This window comes from Pundamilia nyererei, unplaced genomic scaffold (assembly GCF_000239375.1).
Source record: "Pundamilia nyererei isolate P.nyererei 1_Seehausen unplaced genomic scaffold, PunNye1.0 scaffold00103, whole genome shotgun sequence".
In the NCBI taxonomy this organism is placed as follows: domain Eukaryota; kingdom Metazoa; phylum Chordata; class Actinopteri; order Cichliformes; family Cichlidae; genus Pundamilia; species Pundamilia nyererei.
In genome coordinates, this window is record NW_005187504.1 from 564,801 (window position 1) to 581,449 (window position 16,649).

At 39.1% G+C, this 16,649-nt stretch overlaps 1 protein-coding gene across 1 annotated transcript; it reads right to left on the bottom strand.

Annotated features, from left to right (window-relative positions):
• Nucleotides 1-797: 797 nt before the first annotated feature.
• On the bottom strand, nucleotides 798-13,924 carry pitrm1 (pitrilysin metallopeptidase 1). Its single transcript, XM_005740741.1, has 27 exons — nucleotides 13,607-13,924; nucleotides 12,691-12,796; nucleotides 12,315-12,421; nucleotides 12,057-12,208; nucleotides 11,573-11,687; nucleotides 10,453-10,549; nucleotides 9,654-9,814; nucleotides 9,357-9,483; nucleotides 9,100-9,188; nucleotides 8,643-8,771; nucleotides 8,321-8,434; nucleotides 7,689-7,785; nucleotides 7,223-7,357; nucleotides 6,770-6,908; nucleotides 6,513-6,629; nucleotides 6,293-6,422; nucleotides 4,782-4,902; nucleotides 4,400-4,476; nucleotides 4,146-4,311; nucleotides 2,928-3,028; nucleotides 2,687-2,807; nucleotides 2,531-2,581; nucleotides 2,265-2,377; nucleotides 1,967-2,089; nucleotides 1,690-1,835; nucleotides 1,214-1,316; nucleotides 798-1,104 (listed from the first exon to the last, which is right to left on the bottom strand). The coding sequence occupies exons 1-27, from the start codon at nucleotides 13,651-13,653 to the stop codon at nucleotides 1,011-1,013; spliced, it is 3,078 nt and encodes a 1,025-aa protein (XP_005740798.1). The 5' UTR covers nucleotides 13,654-13,924; the 3' UTR covers nucleotides 798-1,010.
• Nucleotides 13,925-16,649: the final 2,725 nt, after the last annotated feature.

A 16,649-nucleotide genomic window follows, 5' to 3' on the forward strand; every position in this document is an offset into this window, starting at 1 on the left:
CCAATTGGCTGTTGCTGTAGCTCCTCAGTGAGACGGAGAGTGTCTGAGACTACGCAACATTTATGTGCTGGCAGTGTGACGTGTTCTTTCACAGAGTAATAAAGCATTTATTGTGTTGAAACTGTAACTGTTTTGTGTTATTGTATCTCACTTTTATGTGGTTGGCTCTTTGTATTTGTTTGATGGGAGGAGCCTGAGATGTTGATTGTTGGATTGAGTCATAAGTTAAACCGTAATGTTGTGCAACTTCACACAGACACCAGTATAACTTCTATCCATTCATTTAGACATGGGCTTCAAAATATCTGCAGCCATCTTGGTAAAGCAGTAACTCCCAGCTGTCATGGGGCGAGAGACAGGGTACACCCTGGACAGGTCGCCAGTCTGTCGCAGGGCTAACACACAACGACAGACAACCATTCACACTCACATTCACACCTAGTGGCAATTTGGATTATCCAATTAACCTATCCCCACAAGCTGCATGTCTTTGGACGGTGGGAGGAAGCCGGAGTACCCGGAGAGAACCCACGCAAACACGGGGAGAACATGCAAACTCCACACAGAAAGACCCCGGCCTGATGGTGGAATTGAACGCAGGACCTTCTTGCTGTGCGGCAACAGTGCTAACCACCGTGCTGCCCACTGCCTACTGTTAAAACTACCTTTAAAGTATTTGAGCCCAGGCAGAAATATTACACAAATATCTTAAATACTGGACCAATTAAGTCAATATTTGGGGAAACTAATTTCTTTCCCCCAGGAATAAAGTGTTTTAATGACTCACCAATGACAGATTTTGTATTCCAATGTCATGATGCAGCATTTAATTGTACATAACAGAATATGAATAGGCAGTCATACAAGTATTTCAAATGGCAGACACTGATTAGGTAACTTTCTTCCTCTTTCTTTTGTGCGGTTCAGCTTTCTTTTTGCCACCATTTAAAACATTTCTGAGATGACACTTGTTCTTTGGATGACCACTTTGAAAATATCTACTGACAGTCCTATTTTATAATCCATGAAGGATCTTTTTTAATAACGTCATTCTCTGGGCCCAGAATGGCAACGCCACACGTCTTCTGACCAGCACTGAGGTACCTGCAGAAAAAAACGAGGGATTATTTTGTGGGCATAAGAAAGCTCTACTTGTTGTAAATAAACAGCAGCATCTTGACAAATTGCATTTTGCAGGATTGGTCAGTTTTACCTTTCAGCCACATCCACTAGGTTTTTATGGTCAACAGCAAAGAGTCTTTGTCTGTGACTCTGCTTCATCTCGTCCGTGACCCCACTGAGGAACTGACCCATGCCTGCACCAAAGACAGAGTCACAAGCTTTACATCAGAACATAAAGAATGCTGAAATTACAGCTTCAGCTAAGGGATCCATTCGCTCTATAAATTCAACTGTATATTATTACTTCAAGTCTAAAATGATGCAAAATAGTTAAAGATGGGGGAAGGTAGCATGTGCACCACACTGGCTGTGAGAGTCTGAAGGCAAAGTTCTGTACAGATGCATAAACACACACAAAATTTACTCTATTATGAAACCTTTTTTGAATATTTACAGATTCATTCTCATGCAAGGACAGAATGTGTTCAAATCCTTTAAAAGGTTTGATGTAAACTGATCCAGGCAGCTGCTTTCAGGGAACCTCTCATCACTCAGATGGCACCTCACCTTTGTCTGCGGGGGCCACAGGTGAGTCCACCGCTGAGAAGACTGACAGTTTGGCTTCGTCGATGTCTTGCTGGGTGAACTTTCCTGACTTTGCCCACTCGATACCGTTACCAAAAGCAGATAATGTCTGCACTGTGTTTGGATCCCTTGGACACAGAAGAGACAACACATGAGGTCAAAACTCTCCGAAATTCTTATCATAATTTGAACTTTCAATGTTTCCTGCCTTCCTTCCCTATTGATACACAGTAAACCTTTGTATTGAACTTCTACCCACCTGTAAGAGTAAAAGGTGAACAGGCCTCCTCCTATCTTGGCCCCGCCTCCATAAGCTCCGCCTTTCTCACGGATCTCTCCATGAAGAAACTTTGCTGTCATCATCCTGGCTAAGATGCACAAACTAATGAAGGAGTAAAGAGAAAGTGTTTACTGCATGCAGTTATTACAAATGCATAACTGAGAAAAAAAAAAGCAACACATTTTCAGTAAAATTAAGTAAAAGAACACACTAAAGCCGCCATAAACTGTGTTACAGTTATTTACCTGCTGCTAGCAGGATGTAATGATATCGTTACCTGGCATAGTCCTTGTGGGAGAAGGGCACTGCGCGAATACTCTCACTGACAAAGTTGACAGGGAAAGGCATCTGAAAGAAAGTCTTCATTGGACATGGATGGAAAGTTGGCTCCTGAAAAATGTAAAACCGCAAATTAATTTAATTCTAAATCAGAAATGGATTACTTATTGAATTATAAATATGTTAATTGTAAAAAAACAATTCTTCAAAAATTGATCAGTGGATTAAGAAAGAAATAAAGAAAAATGTAACTATTGAACCTACTGATATTAGTTTTCTTCGTGGGCCATTGTCATCCAGAGGGTTTATCGGCTTCTGCAATAAACACAAAGATTTAAAAAAAAAAAAAAAAAAAATGGATTGATTATAACAATGAATTAATTCATTTACACATATTTTGTTTTCCCTGTTCAACTTCACCTCAATAATATTTGGTCTGACAGGTTTGCGTTCCTTTCTGTTCTTAGCCACATCCTTTATAAAACCCTCCACGTGTGCCGCTGCATCAGATACTTTCTCTGGAGTTGAGTTGATTGCACATCTATATGGACACATTTAAAATAAGAAGCGTTGAGTACCTGATATTTCACTATTTTATAGTTCATTATTTACAGTGAAATAAAGATAAAGTCTACATATAGCAGGTGTATTATGGACCCACCTCATGTTGTTTGGGTTGAAAAGGTGTATTTTGAGCCTGGGTAACGTTCGGATGATTTGGCTGAGGTCTGCCATCGCAGCTGTTCTCTTCATAAACGTAACCTGTTGTTAGAAGATGAAGTATTGGTTCCAAAGTATTGACACATCACATCTCTACCCTTTGTTGCAGAAATTTAAAATAACATGAATAGTGATTTTAAACATACAGTACATTTTCTTTGACACAAGACACTGTTGGATGGAGTTTGGAACCAGGCCCGGGGAGCGTGCATGAGGCCTGGGCGGGCCTGGCCCCGAAAATGCATGGCTTGGTGTTGAACCAGTCTCCTGGAGAGGGGCTTGAATCTGTCTGAGTCTGGAGTTGCCCTTGGTGAAAGGAAGTAAGCTGGGGTGGGTATCTAAGTATCCCCTCAGCTTGCTGCCAATATGTTGGGGTTTTTCTGGTGGATGAGAGGATTTGTTCCTGGCGCCTTCAAGACAGGAAATAGGTCCTGACTGTCATCTGTAGTCCGCAGGCTGATGATTGCCTGAACATGGTCCATTGCACTGAGCTGCAGCTGCAAGGTGGTTGATGCCTGTGGTGGTGGTAACCCCCGAACCAGATGGTGGACACCTGAGGTGGAGGGAACCATTAGGTTGAAGAAGGAATCCTATCCGGCTTTGTTAGCCGGTGGGACTTTGGAGGCAGTACTTAGTAAGTACTTAGTGATGTGGACACAGTACCGGTCAGTCGAGGTGAAGAGAGCTGAACATAAAAGCAAAGCTCTTAATTTACTGGTTGATCTACATCCCTACACTCGCCTATGGTCACGAGCTTTGGCTAATAACTGAAAGAACAAGATTGCAAATACAAGCGGCAGACATGAACTTTCTCCGAAGGGTGACTCAGACTATAGCCAATACACTTCCACATTGAAAGGAGCCAGTTGAGGTGGTTCCCTGAGTCAGATGCCTCAACCACCTATGTCCCACTGGGACACACTGGTGAAATTATATCTCTCAGCTGGCCTGGGGACACCTTGGTGTTCCCCCGGACATGCTGGAAGAGGTGTCCGGGGAGAGGGAGGTCTGAGGTTCTCTGCCTAGGCTGCTACCTCCACAACCCGGCCCCGGATAATTAGAAGAAAATATAAAACAAACAAATAAACAAGCAAAGCAGCTTTGTGGATAGCTGGGTTTTTCTGAAAGGTTAAGCCTTTATTAAAATGTACAAAGATACCTGTTCCATCCCACCAAAAGTCTCCTGGAGGTCTCCAGCTGGAGTGAGGTGACGACCTGCCCGAGTCATAGCATACAGGTGACCTGAGTATGCGATACTATTGGCCAACTCCTGTGCTGACTGCATCACCAGCACCCTCAGGCGCTCCTCGTCATCAAAGTGAGGACTAAACGACAAAATAAGACCCATTAACTGACAGTTCCATCTGTTGGTGTCGCTAGCAGTGGAAAATGTAAACAGCTGGAAAGAGTTACCTGTTGAATATGTCGCTCCACAACTGAAACATGTGAGGAAGATTCCTCTCCAGGCACGAAGAAGATAAGAGGATACCCTGAAACAGAAGGTAGAGATCCAGATGTTCAACCACAGCAAGGAAGTGCTAAGAGCTCACTGAAGTGTCTTTAGAGATAAAGTCTTGGTCTAAAGTTTAATTCTATCCTTCATGAATTATTTATTATTATTTTTCATTTGTTATTTCTTTTCAGAGAGGCCAACAGATTCAGTCATGCCACTGTGCACTGTGTAAAAACACAAGGAATCAAGCTGAAAGCTACTTTCTGTTTTGCATTTTGCACACAGCGATGATCACAGATAGAAAGGTGTTATTGGCTTAAAACACACTTAGCTGGCACTGACCTGCTCATATGTATCCAGCTCGTTGCAGTCAGTGATGACCTGAGTGGAAACAGACATGCCCCCTGTCCTCAGCTCCATCTGCTGGGCCTGCTGCCTATAGTCCAGAGCTCCACAGCCCATCCTAATTAAACAGACAAACATATGCGGACACACAAACAGACATTTGAAAAATCTTTAATACTCCATTGTGCAATCCATTTGGCATTGCATCACAGTCTGATAATTTTTTTCAACAACCTAATCTTTTTTTATGTTTTCCACTGTGATTACACCACAGCACACTTATCTTATTAAGGTCCCCAATAGGGATGGGTACCGGTGTCGTTCTGACATAAACGGTAGTAACCACCGAAAAGCAGCGCACATTTCGGTGCTTTTTTTTTCCTGAGCTGTGATACACTTTTAGCCAATCGTTTTACGTTTCCGAGAATAGTAGGCGGGGCCAGGTACGTACGTTCTGTTAGCGCAGAGCTACAGATTAAAAATGTCCAAGACGAAGCGGTTAAAAGTCTGGCTGCACTTCACAGCAAAATATGCAAACTCAGCAGCCTGCAACAAGTGCTTTAAGCTGATACTGTGATACTGTCAAAGGAGGTAACACCTCGAAACTGATGAAACACCTGGCGACGCATAGCGTTTTTTTAAAAGCCGAGAAATGCGCCGTATTTGATGGCAGCAGCAGCCGTTCTTCTCTGCGTGAGTAGCTTAATGTTGTTCTTGTGTGATTTACGTTTAGTAGCCTAAACTAACCATGTTATTACATTAATGCATGTAAGGTGAACTAGCAAACATCATCATAGCTACATGCGGCTGTCTTCTTGTTTGATGGCAGATACTCCCTTCACCCTGGCCAAAAAGGCTAAAATGACCAAAGAAAAAGTGGAAAACAGTTAAAGATTAGAGGTTTTTGGACAAAGTTTGTGTTTTTTCCATTGTTTAAGCACTGCTTCCAGCCAAGAGTGATACCATATATGCCCCATAGCTGCAGAAAAGGCTAACATTGTTATCTTTTTACAAAAAAACAGCTGAACATGAGCAAGTATGTGTTCTCCATTCTTTAAGCACCGGTTTGAGCACGGTTTGAGCACCGGCACCGTTTCAAAAGTACCGATTTGGCACCGGTATCGGATAAAACCTAAACGATACCCAGGCCAAGTCCCCAAAGACTGTGTTCACATGAGTCAACACCAAATATTAACAGGCAAACCAGAAAACTAGAAGAGATTACCAGCTCAGTGCTAAACTGGTTTTCAAATAACATTTGAAAATAAAATAAATATTCAAAGCTGAAAAAGAATTCAAAGATCAGCTTCAGTCTGTAGTATTAATCAGCACAAAGTAATCCAGAAAACTTGATAAGTATTTCATTTTGAAATATTTAAAAGTACTTAAAGAATGATGTATCAGCAGGAAGAGACATTTACCAGGACTCCTGAGCGCTAATCCTTGCTAGTAAGCACCGCATTTCAGATTCATCTTGTTCTGGTCTTGCAGACCAACAGGTTACTCACTTGGTAATAACACTGCAGAAGAGCGGGACGAAAACCTTGAGGTCCTCTGGAAGGGTGTTGAGATTACACAAAGCTCTGAAGTACACCAAACCATTGGTGGGCTGCTCACAGTACTGGACCGGAACGCCTCCTATGAAGAATGAGAAAGTGCTCTATATACAGTTTATATAAGACAACAGTTTTCATCACACGCTCTTTGTAAATCAGCATAGACTCACACCTGCAGTGCTTATTTGAACAGGAGTGATGGGTATCGTTGGCTCGATGTCGGACACTTTGAGTGCTGGCAGGCAGGAGACATCCTGGGTTTGACTCTGAGCAGCCAGCAGCTCCAGACCTTTCCGAGAAGAAAAATCACATTATACTAACATCTACTGAATGCAGACCTGTCTTAATATACAATGCTTCAGGTCAGTAATATTCAGTTTAACAGATTACACCCACGAGTGATCAATCTTCTGGCAGTTCAAATGTTACCTTTCTCATAGATCTGCTTTCTGTCGCTGTCAGAAAAAACCTCAATTTTCTTCTGAAGTTTCTCCTCCTCAGCTTTGGCCTGTTTCTCCAGGTAGGACTCCTCTGGGCTCATTGACAGAGTCAGTCGGTGTGTGTTCTCCTAAAGGCCAGTCAATGACAATTAATCCAAGGTGGCATCCTTTGTTAGCAAATACCTGCTCTGCATTATCCTTGTTAAAGCATTTATATATTTATGTTATATGTTTTTTCATTTGTTTCACGAAAGGACTCAGGAAATGTTTTTTGATACTACAACATAAGAAATAAACTGTCAACTATGAAACAAAGTATTTTATTATACTCTCAGCCTGTAACTGTGCAATTTATCTTCCCAACAATGTTAAATAGTAAAGCCCTGAACCTGTAAGTAACATCATTTAATGAAGACATACAAACAAAAAATATTTCAAATACCTTAAAGTATTGCCTGACTTTCTCCTGGAGAAAGCCAGGGTTTTCCTTCAGGGCTTGTCTGAACTTGGCAACACTGTCACTGATCTGCAGCAGCTCCACCGGGTCCCCATCATGGTTCCACGATGAAGCTATGTACTAATAACATAAGATGAATAAAGGTTTTGGTGAGGAATTTACTAGGATTATTTACACCTTATAACATATAAAACTCTTAAACACTGTACCAAAGACAGCCTCCCAAAAAATAACAACAGTTAAATTCACATTCTTGATTTGTACAGATATTAAACAAAAAAACAGGGGAAACAAACATTCAATGTGAGGTTTTATGCAAAATGAACACACACTAATAAACACAGCACTGCAAAGCCATACTTGGACGTAGGCGGTATGTTTTTACAACTACAAGTGCCCTTGTAGCTGTAAAAACAAAATAAAGGTCACAGATAAACAACAGTAAACTCACCGAGGCCAGAGACAGGCCGAAGTTTGTGGTCTGATGTTTAATCTGGATCTCAAGCTTATGGATAAGAGCCTCAATCCTTCTCTCCTCAAAGCCATTCCTTTGTTAAATGACAAGTGTGAAAATTATTCTTTGGCTTCTTCCTTCCTTCCTGTTTTAGCTTTTTTTCAACAATTAAATCTTAAGTCATACATATGCTTTAAACCCTACAGTAAAGATCCTGCTGTATTCTGTCGCTCACTCTGTGCAAAGAAAGTAAAAATCCTGAGGCATAAATGTTACAGAAATATTGGTTTTTCAGTAAATACAACAAGTCTGTCATATTTTGTAAATTGTAACTTATAAGTGGCAAAGCTGTGCCTCCTCTCACTGCTCACCAATGGAACTAAATGCTTAACCAATTCGTGAACACACTCAAAAAACAAAACAAAACAAAAACATTAGAAAGACCCATGACTTTTATTTTGCCCAGTAAAAAATTGACAGATTTTCCAGCATACAATGTTTTATTTGTTTTCCTACATTTTTTAAATCTGCTACATAAAGTGCAAGATAACAGTTGCTGTATAGGCTTTAGTTTGTTACACCAAAGAAGGAAAGTTTGACAAGAGAGCAGACTTGATCAGGGAACTTACTCTATAATTTTATCGATGGTTTGGCTGATGATCTGCTTCACCCTCTCTATATCCTCCTCATCAACTCCCTGCAGTCCGATACTGAACGACGCCTCTTTGGTGCTGCCATCATATCTGCAGGATGCAACACTTGTATCAATACTCCACAAGTACATGCAGGTTATGGATGCTTAATTGGAATTCTTGCTTAACAAGTGGTAAGAGAATTTGTGAAGAGTAAGTAGGTATACAGACCCAAACTGTATGCATCAGTTATTAAACTTCCAACAAAACTGGTGAAATTAAAGGTTTGATGTGGATGTTATAACGCCTGCACACATACCCAACAACAGAGGAGAAGTCTGTTCCCAGTTTGGGTTCGATGAGAGATTTGTAGAAGGGAGAGTTTGGCCCAGAGATCATCAGAGAAGACAGCAGGCTGAGAGTGAGTCCTTCAAATGCATCAGTGATGCTAAACAGAGAAACAACAATAAGAAAAAAAAAACACCCATTTTTTACTGTCAGGAACACTATGGGAGAGTCAATGTTGAAACTTTAACAGGAACTTTCCTTAATGTGTGAAGCACTGTCACAGTGGGTTCTTATGGGTTAAAATGGCTCTTGAAAAATTATCTACAAAAAGGACTATATAAAACAACCTAATTGAAGTTAAAAAAGAAAAAGAAAAAAAAGATCAACTCTAAATGAGGAAGAAGTATGTGGGGTTACATCTCATGTTGAACTGATTTTTAGCAGATATCTCTACAGGACACAGCAGGAAATAAATGATATAATCTTACTCTCCCAGCAGATAGCTCACACACACTGTGTTCTGCTTGTTTGGATCTGGAGCCAGAGGATCAGGACTGCAAGTCACACGGTCCTCTTTCTGGGAGAAAAACAAATATTCACATATCAAATATTCAACTACCTTTTGTAGCAACTAAAAGCATTCTTTGAAATGATAAAAGAAACAGAACTTTGTTTATCTGATTCAAGGCAAAATAGATTATCACTCCAACACACTGCAGCAGAGACACGCTTAATGTGAGCTTACAGGACTGGTCCAGCGTGGCTGAGAAGGAACTTCTGTTTTTGGGTCGATGCAGTCAAACTTGGACAAAGCTTCTTCTTGAATCTGCTTCAGATGAGGTTCTAAAGGCAAATCTCCATAAGTGAAAAACCTAGATGTAAGAAAACATTTAAAAACATAAAAATCTCGTTTGTTTATAGGGCAAGATATTCTAATGTTCCCAGGTCACATTTATTTTACAAAATAACCCCAAATCGCTTCAACCATAATTAGTCATATTCTTAAAGTAACTCTGGATGATTTATGCATGTGCCTATTTACCTTGCGTTGCTGGGATGGTAGTGTGTGGCATGGAATTGTTTAAGTTGCTCCCATGTAAGGTCAGGAATGGCCAGAGGTTCTCCCCCTGACACCACAGAGTAGGTATGGTCAGGATACAGTTTGTTCTGGAGGTGCTGGGCGTACAGACGCTCATTGTCTGACTGTAAGTACACACAGCAAGAAACATTATTCTAAACTAAACATTTATTACAAACATCTTCTGTTTTTATAAATGAAAAAGCTTAAAGTTGGTTTGTAGCAGGCACTCTGTTAATTTTGAACAAAGTCATACTTCTTACTCTTTTTTTTGAGTCCACACACAGACACAGTGTAACCCTGTCTCCAGTGTTTTCTTATCATCCACCATCTTATCAGTTCAAGGCTAAACGCTGTTTATTTACACAGTTAAAGTGCCAGAGTGACAATTTTTATTAGACAAAGAAAAAAAGGAGTGCTGTTCAGAAGAATTTATTACTTTCCTGCTTTTTTTCTTATTCTTCTTCTTTCTTTTAAAGTTATGCAGTCGTTAAAGGCTTCTGTAAGTGTGAACTGCCTCAAGCAGTTTTTATTGATTTAAAAAAAAAAGAAAGAAAGAAAGAAAGAAAAAGTCATATGAAAGTAAAGTATTTCTCTTAAGTATGAAAAAAGAAATTGAAAAAAAAAAAAAAAAAAAAGAGTTGTTTGCTTTGCATTTGATGGAGAGTTTGTAACCGAGAAGTACCGAGGTGGGAAAAAAAAGAGCATTTATGAAAATATTATATTCTATACATTTAGAAGCTTTGTGGCTGTGTCAACTTACAAAAGCACCCTTCATTTCATTAAACACCACTCCTTTAAACATTAGAGGGGAGTTGTTATCTGTGGGGTCTTCATTCTCCAGCCTCCAGCCTTCCTGCCTGGAAAATAAACCACAGACAATCAGATCAGACAGCCAGGCTTTCTTAGCTGGCTCAACAAAAAAACCTAAAACCCCAGTCGGTGATAACAGGTATTATATTGGTGGTTATTGGTTTTATCTTTGAAGCTGGGCTTTCTGCTTCTGCCTGTGCTCACATAAAAACTAGGGTTTCATGAGACATACGACTGAACAAAATGATCACTGAGTGACACCAAGTTCAACCAGAAAGGTGATGATGATGATGACAACTGGTAATTAAAAATCTGTAACGAACCAAGAATTAACAGTAAAATGTAACCTTGTTGTAAAGAGAATAAGAGATTACTGCTGCAGAGGTTTCATCACATAGAGCGACAAAATTAAGATTTTAAATTTAACACTGAGTGAAGTCGCGCTGCTGTTTTATTTCTCAGGTGTCGACAGCACAAAAGAAATCTGAAACTTTAAACTGAATACATTTAAACATCAAAGTTTACTGTCCCACAGTCTAACAAAGGAGCCGCCCAAATCACTTCAGTTTGTCTTCAGATCAAACAATGTCTCATACAGTTTGCCCTTCTTTAACTTCTTTAAGTGATTTTTGTACGGTACACTTTATCAGCTTGTACATATGAAACATATTGTCCAAGCACAGACTCTACATTGTACCTAAAACATGCTGTAAATAAAAGAATTGTTGAAAACATGGCACTTCTGGACGACTTCAAACTAAAACTTGGAGATTCATGCTGATTTAGCCAGATAAATAACGCCACTTTACTGACACAAAAACCTCAGACTTTAATAGCTTAATGAGGCTGATTGACTTTAATCTAACTGTGTAGTTCACCCCTCAGCTATCTTCATTTCATCAGAGAGAACAGATCAGACACACAATCTATACTTCTCATCACTGAAGTGCCACAATAACGGCATCATATCTGAAAATAAAACTTGTTTACCGTTTTGCACTTGATTGCAGTACAAACTTAATTGCAGTTACACTCGTAAATGTAAATACGTAACGATGATCTAAACTCACCAGAAATCCTGCTCTCGTAAACAAGGAAAAAAAACTGCATCCAGATACACCGATAGAAGATTCTGGAAGTCCTTCCCATTTTGGGTTGAGAACGGATACATGGTGTAGTCACTGGCTGTTTATGAATAATGGGAAAGGTCTCATCAGAAATGTGAGAAATAACCAACAATCATTTAGAATACCTTTCATTTTCTTTTGAAGCTGAATGATAAAATAATGACTGGTTTTTGATTAAATAACCACTTAGCTTGCACTTCTGAGAATTAACTTTATTTGGTGCATTGAAACACTCATTGTTATTACTTAACGCAATAAGTAAATATAAAAATCATAAATAACATAAATTAAGAATAAATATAAAAATCCAAATGTAACCACATTACAGTGCAAGAATTTACATGACTAATGAACAAGCTTTCACAGCTTTTCTCTCGTGGACTTGGAGGTCACACAGTCAATTGACGTCCAAGTTATGCTTCCATACCTGTGAATGCATTCATGAAGGTGGACAGCGACCTACTGAGCATCTTGAAGAAGGGGTCTCTGCAGGGATATTTCTCAGATCCACACAGCACTGTATGCTCCAGGATGTGTGGTACCCCTGTGCTGTCCATGGGGGTCGTCCTGAACTGGACACTAAGCGAGAGAGACTTTAAGTATTTTTAAAAGGCTAGATTGTTTTTATATAGTTTTGTTGTGACTTGAGCAAAACAAACAAACAAAAAAGCCCCACAACGCTAACCTGAAGAGGTTGTTGGAGTCATCCCGTGCTGCATGCAGATACTGAGCTCCAGTTTTATCGTGCGTCAGCTTCACTGCTGTGAGAAACAGGTCAGGGACCGCTACAACCTGGGAAGGAACAAAATTAGTAGCTTTGATCACAAATGGTTTGAGAGCAGGTCCATAAAGGATCATAGCTCACAGAAAGATAAATGCAAGTTCAGTCAACAATAAAATAAATGACAACAGATCTTTCACATTTTAATTAGTAAATGGCTCATTTACTTATAGAGAACAGTTCCACATTTTTGAAACACGTCTTAAAATATTTTACAAGCTAACCCCACATAAATTAGTTATACCTAACAGAGTCAAGCCAAAATTTAAAGTGTTCCTACTTCTTTGACCGTAAAGCCGTGGATCTTCTGCCCTGGTTGGTACTGAAGGGCTCTCTCTCTGGCTGAAGTGCTCTTCAGCCTCCATGTGTGCTGCTGTCCATTGAAACTTAAAGAAAAAAAGGAGTGCAAAGTTTAGTAGGTATTTTTTTACAAAGAATATAAAATATATCATACAAAATAATCATAATACATAATTTAATAATGGTTATTGTGGTTTACAGTAGATGCCAAAGTTTCAGTTATGATGTTCCTCTGAAAATGTTGAGGTTAAAGGACTGGACTGAAAGCCAATGCCCAAAGAAAAACTCCGAATGACCGTCAGAAAGCCTGGAGAACTACTGCTCAAGAAACATTAAAAATGCCAAGAAGGTATAGTTACTTGGAAGGAAACTATAAAGAAATGAGGGATGACTCAAGACTTTTGAGCACTATTGCACTTTTTTGGGACTTTTTGACCATATCCACCATGTCTTTTCAGACATGCCCACCCAGGTAAGAAGTCTAGTAAGACAATTTCCATTTGGGACCACAATACTAATCACAAAAAATCTCAGAATGACTTGAAATGGTACAACACCTGTGCCGGCTCATAGAAAGCCTTTATCAAACCCTAAATTAGCTATCGTTACCCGTCACTGGAACAAAAATGCAGACATTTAACCTCTACTACAGCTCCTAAAGCAATAATAACTGATTACTGGCTATAAACAGTAACGCTAACTCTGAAGCCATAGGTTCTCATCATTGATTGCATCAGCTTTTTCATCAGTCTTGTTTCTACTATTGTATATAAAGTAACAATATTTGAACTACACATCAAGGTTAACATTGTCTTTCTGTCTAGACAGAGTCGACAAAACACACACACAAAATTCCCTAATTAACGGTTAGCTTCAGGACGTCTTGGAAAACTCACCTTAAGTATCGAAGTTTCTGGAACACTGACTTCGTCTGTCGAAACATTGTTACTAAATTAAGTTACTACCCCTACCCTTAAAGTGCCCAGTTTTAAACTTACACACACTCCTACGGGTTAATTGTCATTATTTGACTGAGTATCCTGTGCCGTCTGCTACCTAACATGCCGTGTGTAGCGGTGCCGTTGACGTTGAATGGGAACGTACACGTAAAAATGGCTGCGACACCGGCGCGCGTCGCAGATCTGACAACAGGTTTCTGCTCGATTTCACCGATCCTACAGCACTGCAATTCTACAGTTACCGACTGAGCAGTTTTTACCACGCGGAAAGCTGAACATCCACCTCGAAGCGTACCTGTTTGTGATTGGTCAACGTTGAAGAAGAGGAGCTATAATTGGTTAAGCAATGTAAGGTCTCCGAAGTTACTAAACGGTGACTAGAGGTTTTTTTTGAAGGACATTTAAAAACGATCTAATTAGGGACTTTAATTTTGTTACAATTTGTAAAGAACAACAATCTAAATAACGTCATTCCGCTCTCTAAAAGTTTATTAAACTTTAAAAACAAAACACAAATACAGTACAAATTTATATTTAATGCAGTTACAAACAACCTCCAGCAGATGTCAGCATAAGATCACATTAATTTGACAAAAGATAATTCTCTTCGAGCACGTTTGTATTAGTTTTATTTCCCCCCCCCCCCCTTTTTTTGTAGCACTCATTTCAAAAAGGTAAACTGTGATTAAAAATGCAAATTTACAATTTTGCTTTCAAGCAGTGCATACACAATCTGACCCAATATTTATTTCAAACAATATTAATGTATATATTAAAACACAGTTTTTAAGGTTAGGGTTAGGGTTTAAGTGGGGGTTTAAGTGTAAACCTATGTTGCTGTCATGTTTGCCATGAAATTGCAAAATGGTTTCACTGTAGGAGAAAGCTTGAACACGAATAGACCTAAATAATCTCTGTTATGTTAATCTTTGTCAAAATAACGATTGAGTTACTTTATAGCAGACTATTAATCTTTTTTTTCTTAAAAAAATCATCATGACAGTTGTGCGACTGATTAACGGGTCTGTTGTGCCTTACAACTGTGTTAAAATTCCTTTCGATCATTGACATGCAGAGAGTTTTTTGCACTTAAATCCAAGTCTGAGCTGGCTGCAGGATTAGAAATATTTCATCACCATGCTCTATCTGCTTTAGGTTCATTTAATTTTTTTCTAAATTAAAGAGTATTTCTTCTTCAGTAGTTTCACAGTAAAAAAAAAAAAAAAAGAACTGTAAAGTTGCCAGTGCTCTATAGCCTATATAAGTAGAGTGTACATATACTTGAAACTGTATTCTGGACTAAAGCTCTATCTCACTTTAGGTTCTTTGCAGACTCATGTAGATGCATACATTAATTTATTGATTTGTACTTTCTTAAGGAAAAAAATGGATACAGTGATGCAACACAAAGTAATGTCACAAACTAAACCTTCGTTTTTGCTCACCCCTCACCATTTGGGACCCTGACGACAGTTGTTCAGTTTTTCTTTTCATTCCTATTCATAACTGCACCAGATACAATGTATGTTAAAAGTGAAAAAAAGAAATGCAAGCCTCTGCATTAGATACCCTAAAACGATGTGTTAGAAAGGTTATACAGGTGTGATATATTTATTAGAAACCTTGAAGTGATGCTGCAGAATCACAATGGTATCCTATGGGATTAGAAAAGGTAGCTATTTCTCATTACACAGACTCCCCAGCTTCTTGTTTCGTCTATGCAAAAATCAATCTGCGTCTATTGGCAGCAACAGCCAACAGCCTTTTTTTCTTTTTTCCTTCTTTCTTTCGTTCTTTCTTTCTTTTGAATATCTCTTGAGGCACCCACGGTCATCTCTTGTGTTGCACTGACAGCATGTGGGAGATTTTCCAGCAGCATAAAGAGAAGGCCTTGGTAAGCAAGCAGGAGGGGCTTTTGAAAAAGCAGGAGCATCTTTCAGTGCGGTAGCTGGCTCCAGTCTGTTAGTGCCTGTTCATTATTACTAAAAAACCCCCCAAAACAAACCTTGATCACACAAACAAGGGTTAAAAAGGTAAACTACCGGGAAACAGGCAAAAACGATTACAAGAGAAGTAAAATGTAGCCACGAGGTAACATGATCTCAGTGAAGTTTAACAATGTTTCAAGAATTTGTAAAAGTGGACATGGTGTCAATGGGTCCAAAACATTTCTGTTTTTTCAAATTTTGAATTAAAGCCTTTTTTTAATGTTCAAACCATCAATCTTTAATCTACAGGAGAAGAAAAACATTTCGGCTGCATGCCTCTTGCCTTGTTAATTTGTTATGATCATGCTTACGCAAAGTTTTGAAGAAGGGCTAATGGAGGAGTGGATCAATCAAGCAGTCTATGAAAGAGAACTCAAGCAGCTTTTTATGTGTTTCTGATGCGATAACAAAAAAAAATGAAAATAAACTTACGCTCATATTTTGCAATGTGTTCTTATAAGGGATTTACTGTAGAAGAGCGGAAAAGTAGCAAACAAGTCTACAAAGTCACTTTTCATTTCATGGTGACTTTAAGGTCAACTGAAGGATTACATAGGCCTCTGTTAGCTTGAGCAAGCTCTATACCCCTACTCCTCTAAAAGCCCTTATTTAAATAAAGTAATAAATACATGCGGTCAAGCTATAAAAACCAGGGTTTTGAAAGCATGGAAAGAAGATAGATTTGACAATATGACACATAAACAACAATTCAGTTTCCAAAGCATACTTTAGGTAATGGAACAATCATATTTCTCTACACAGGATGAAATGTTGTCAGGAAAGTGAGTAGTATGTTGCTGCTGATGTGTTTTTTCCTCCATGTAATCCACAGGATTTTATAAATGTCTGGACTGGCCAGACGCCGGTTCATCCAGGCTTAGGCGACCCATCAGTGTCAAATAGAAAACAAAACCCTCAGCTTCTCATGCGCTTCCTTACTTCAGCCTTAGAGCTTTGTTGTCCAACAACATTTTCCTGTACATGAATGTTTC

What these genes read in the sequence shown, in the direction of transcription:
- pitrm1 (XM_005740741.1), bottom strand. Translation starts at nt 13,653, where the DNA reads ATGTTTCGACAGACGAAGTCAGTGTTCCAGAAACTTCGATACTTAAG. An exon ending in CTTCATGAATGCATTCACAG is followed by an intron (nt 11,688 to 12,056) that starts GTATGGAAGCAT and finishes ATTCATAAACAG; the next exon opens with CCAGTGACTACACCATGTAT. An exon ending in AAGTCAGGCAATACTTTAAG is followed by an intron (nt 6,909 to 7,222) that starts GTATTTGAAATA and finishes ACTGGCCTTTAG; the next exon opens with GAGAACACACACCGACTGAC.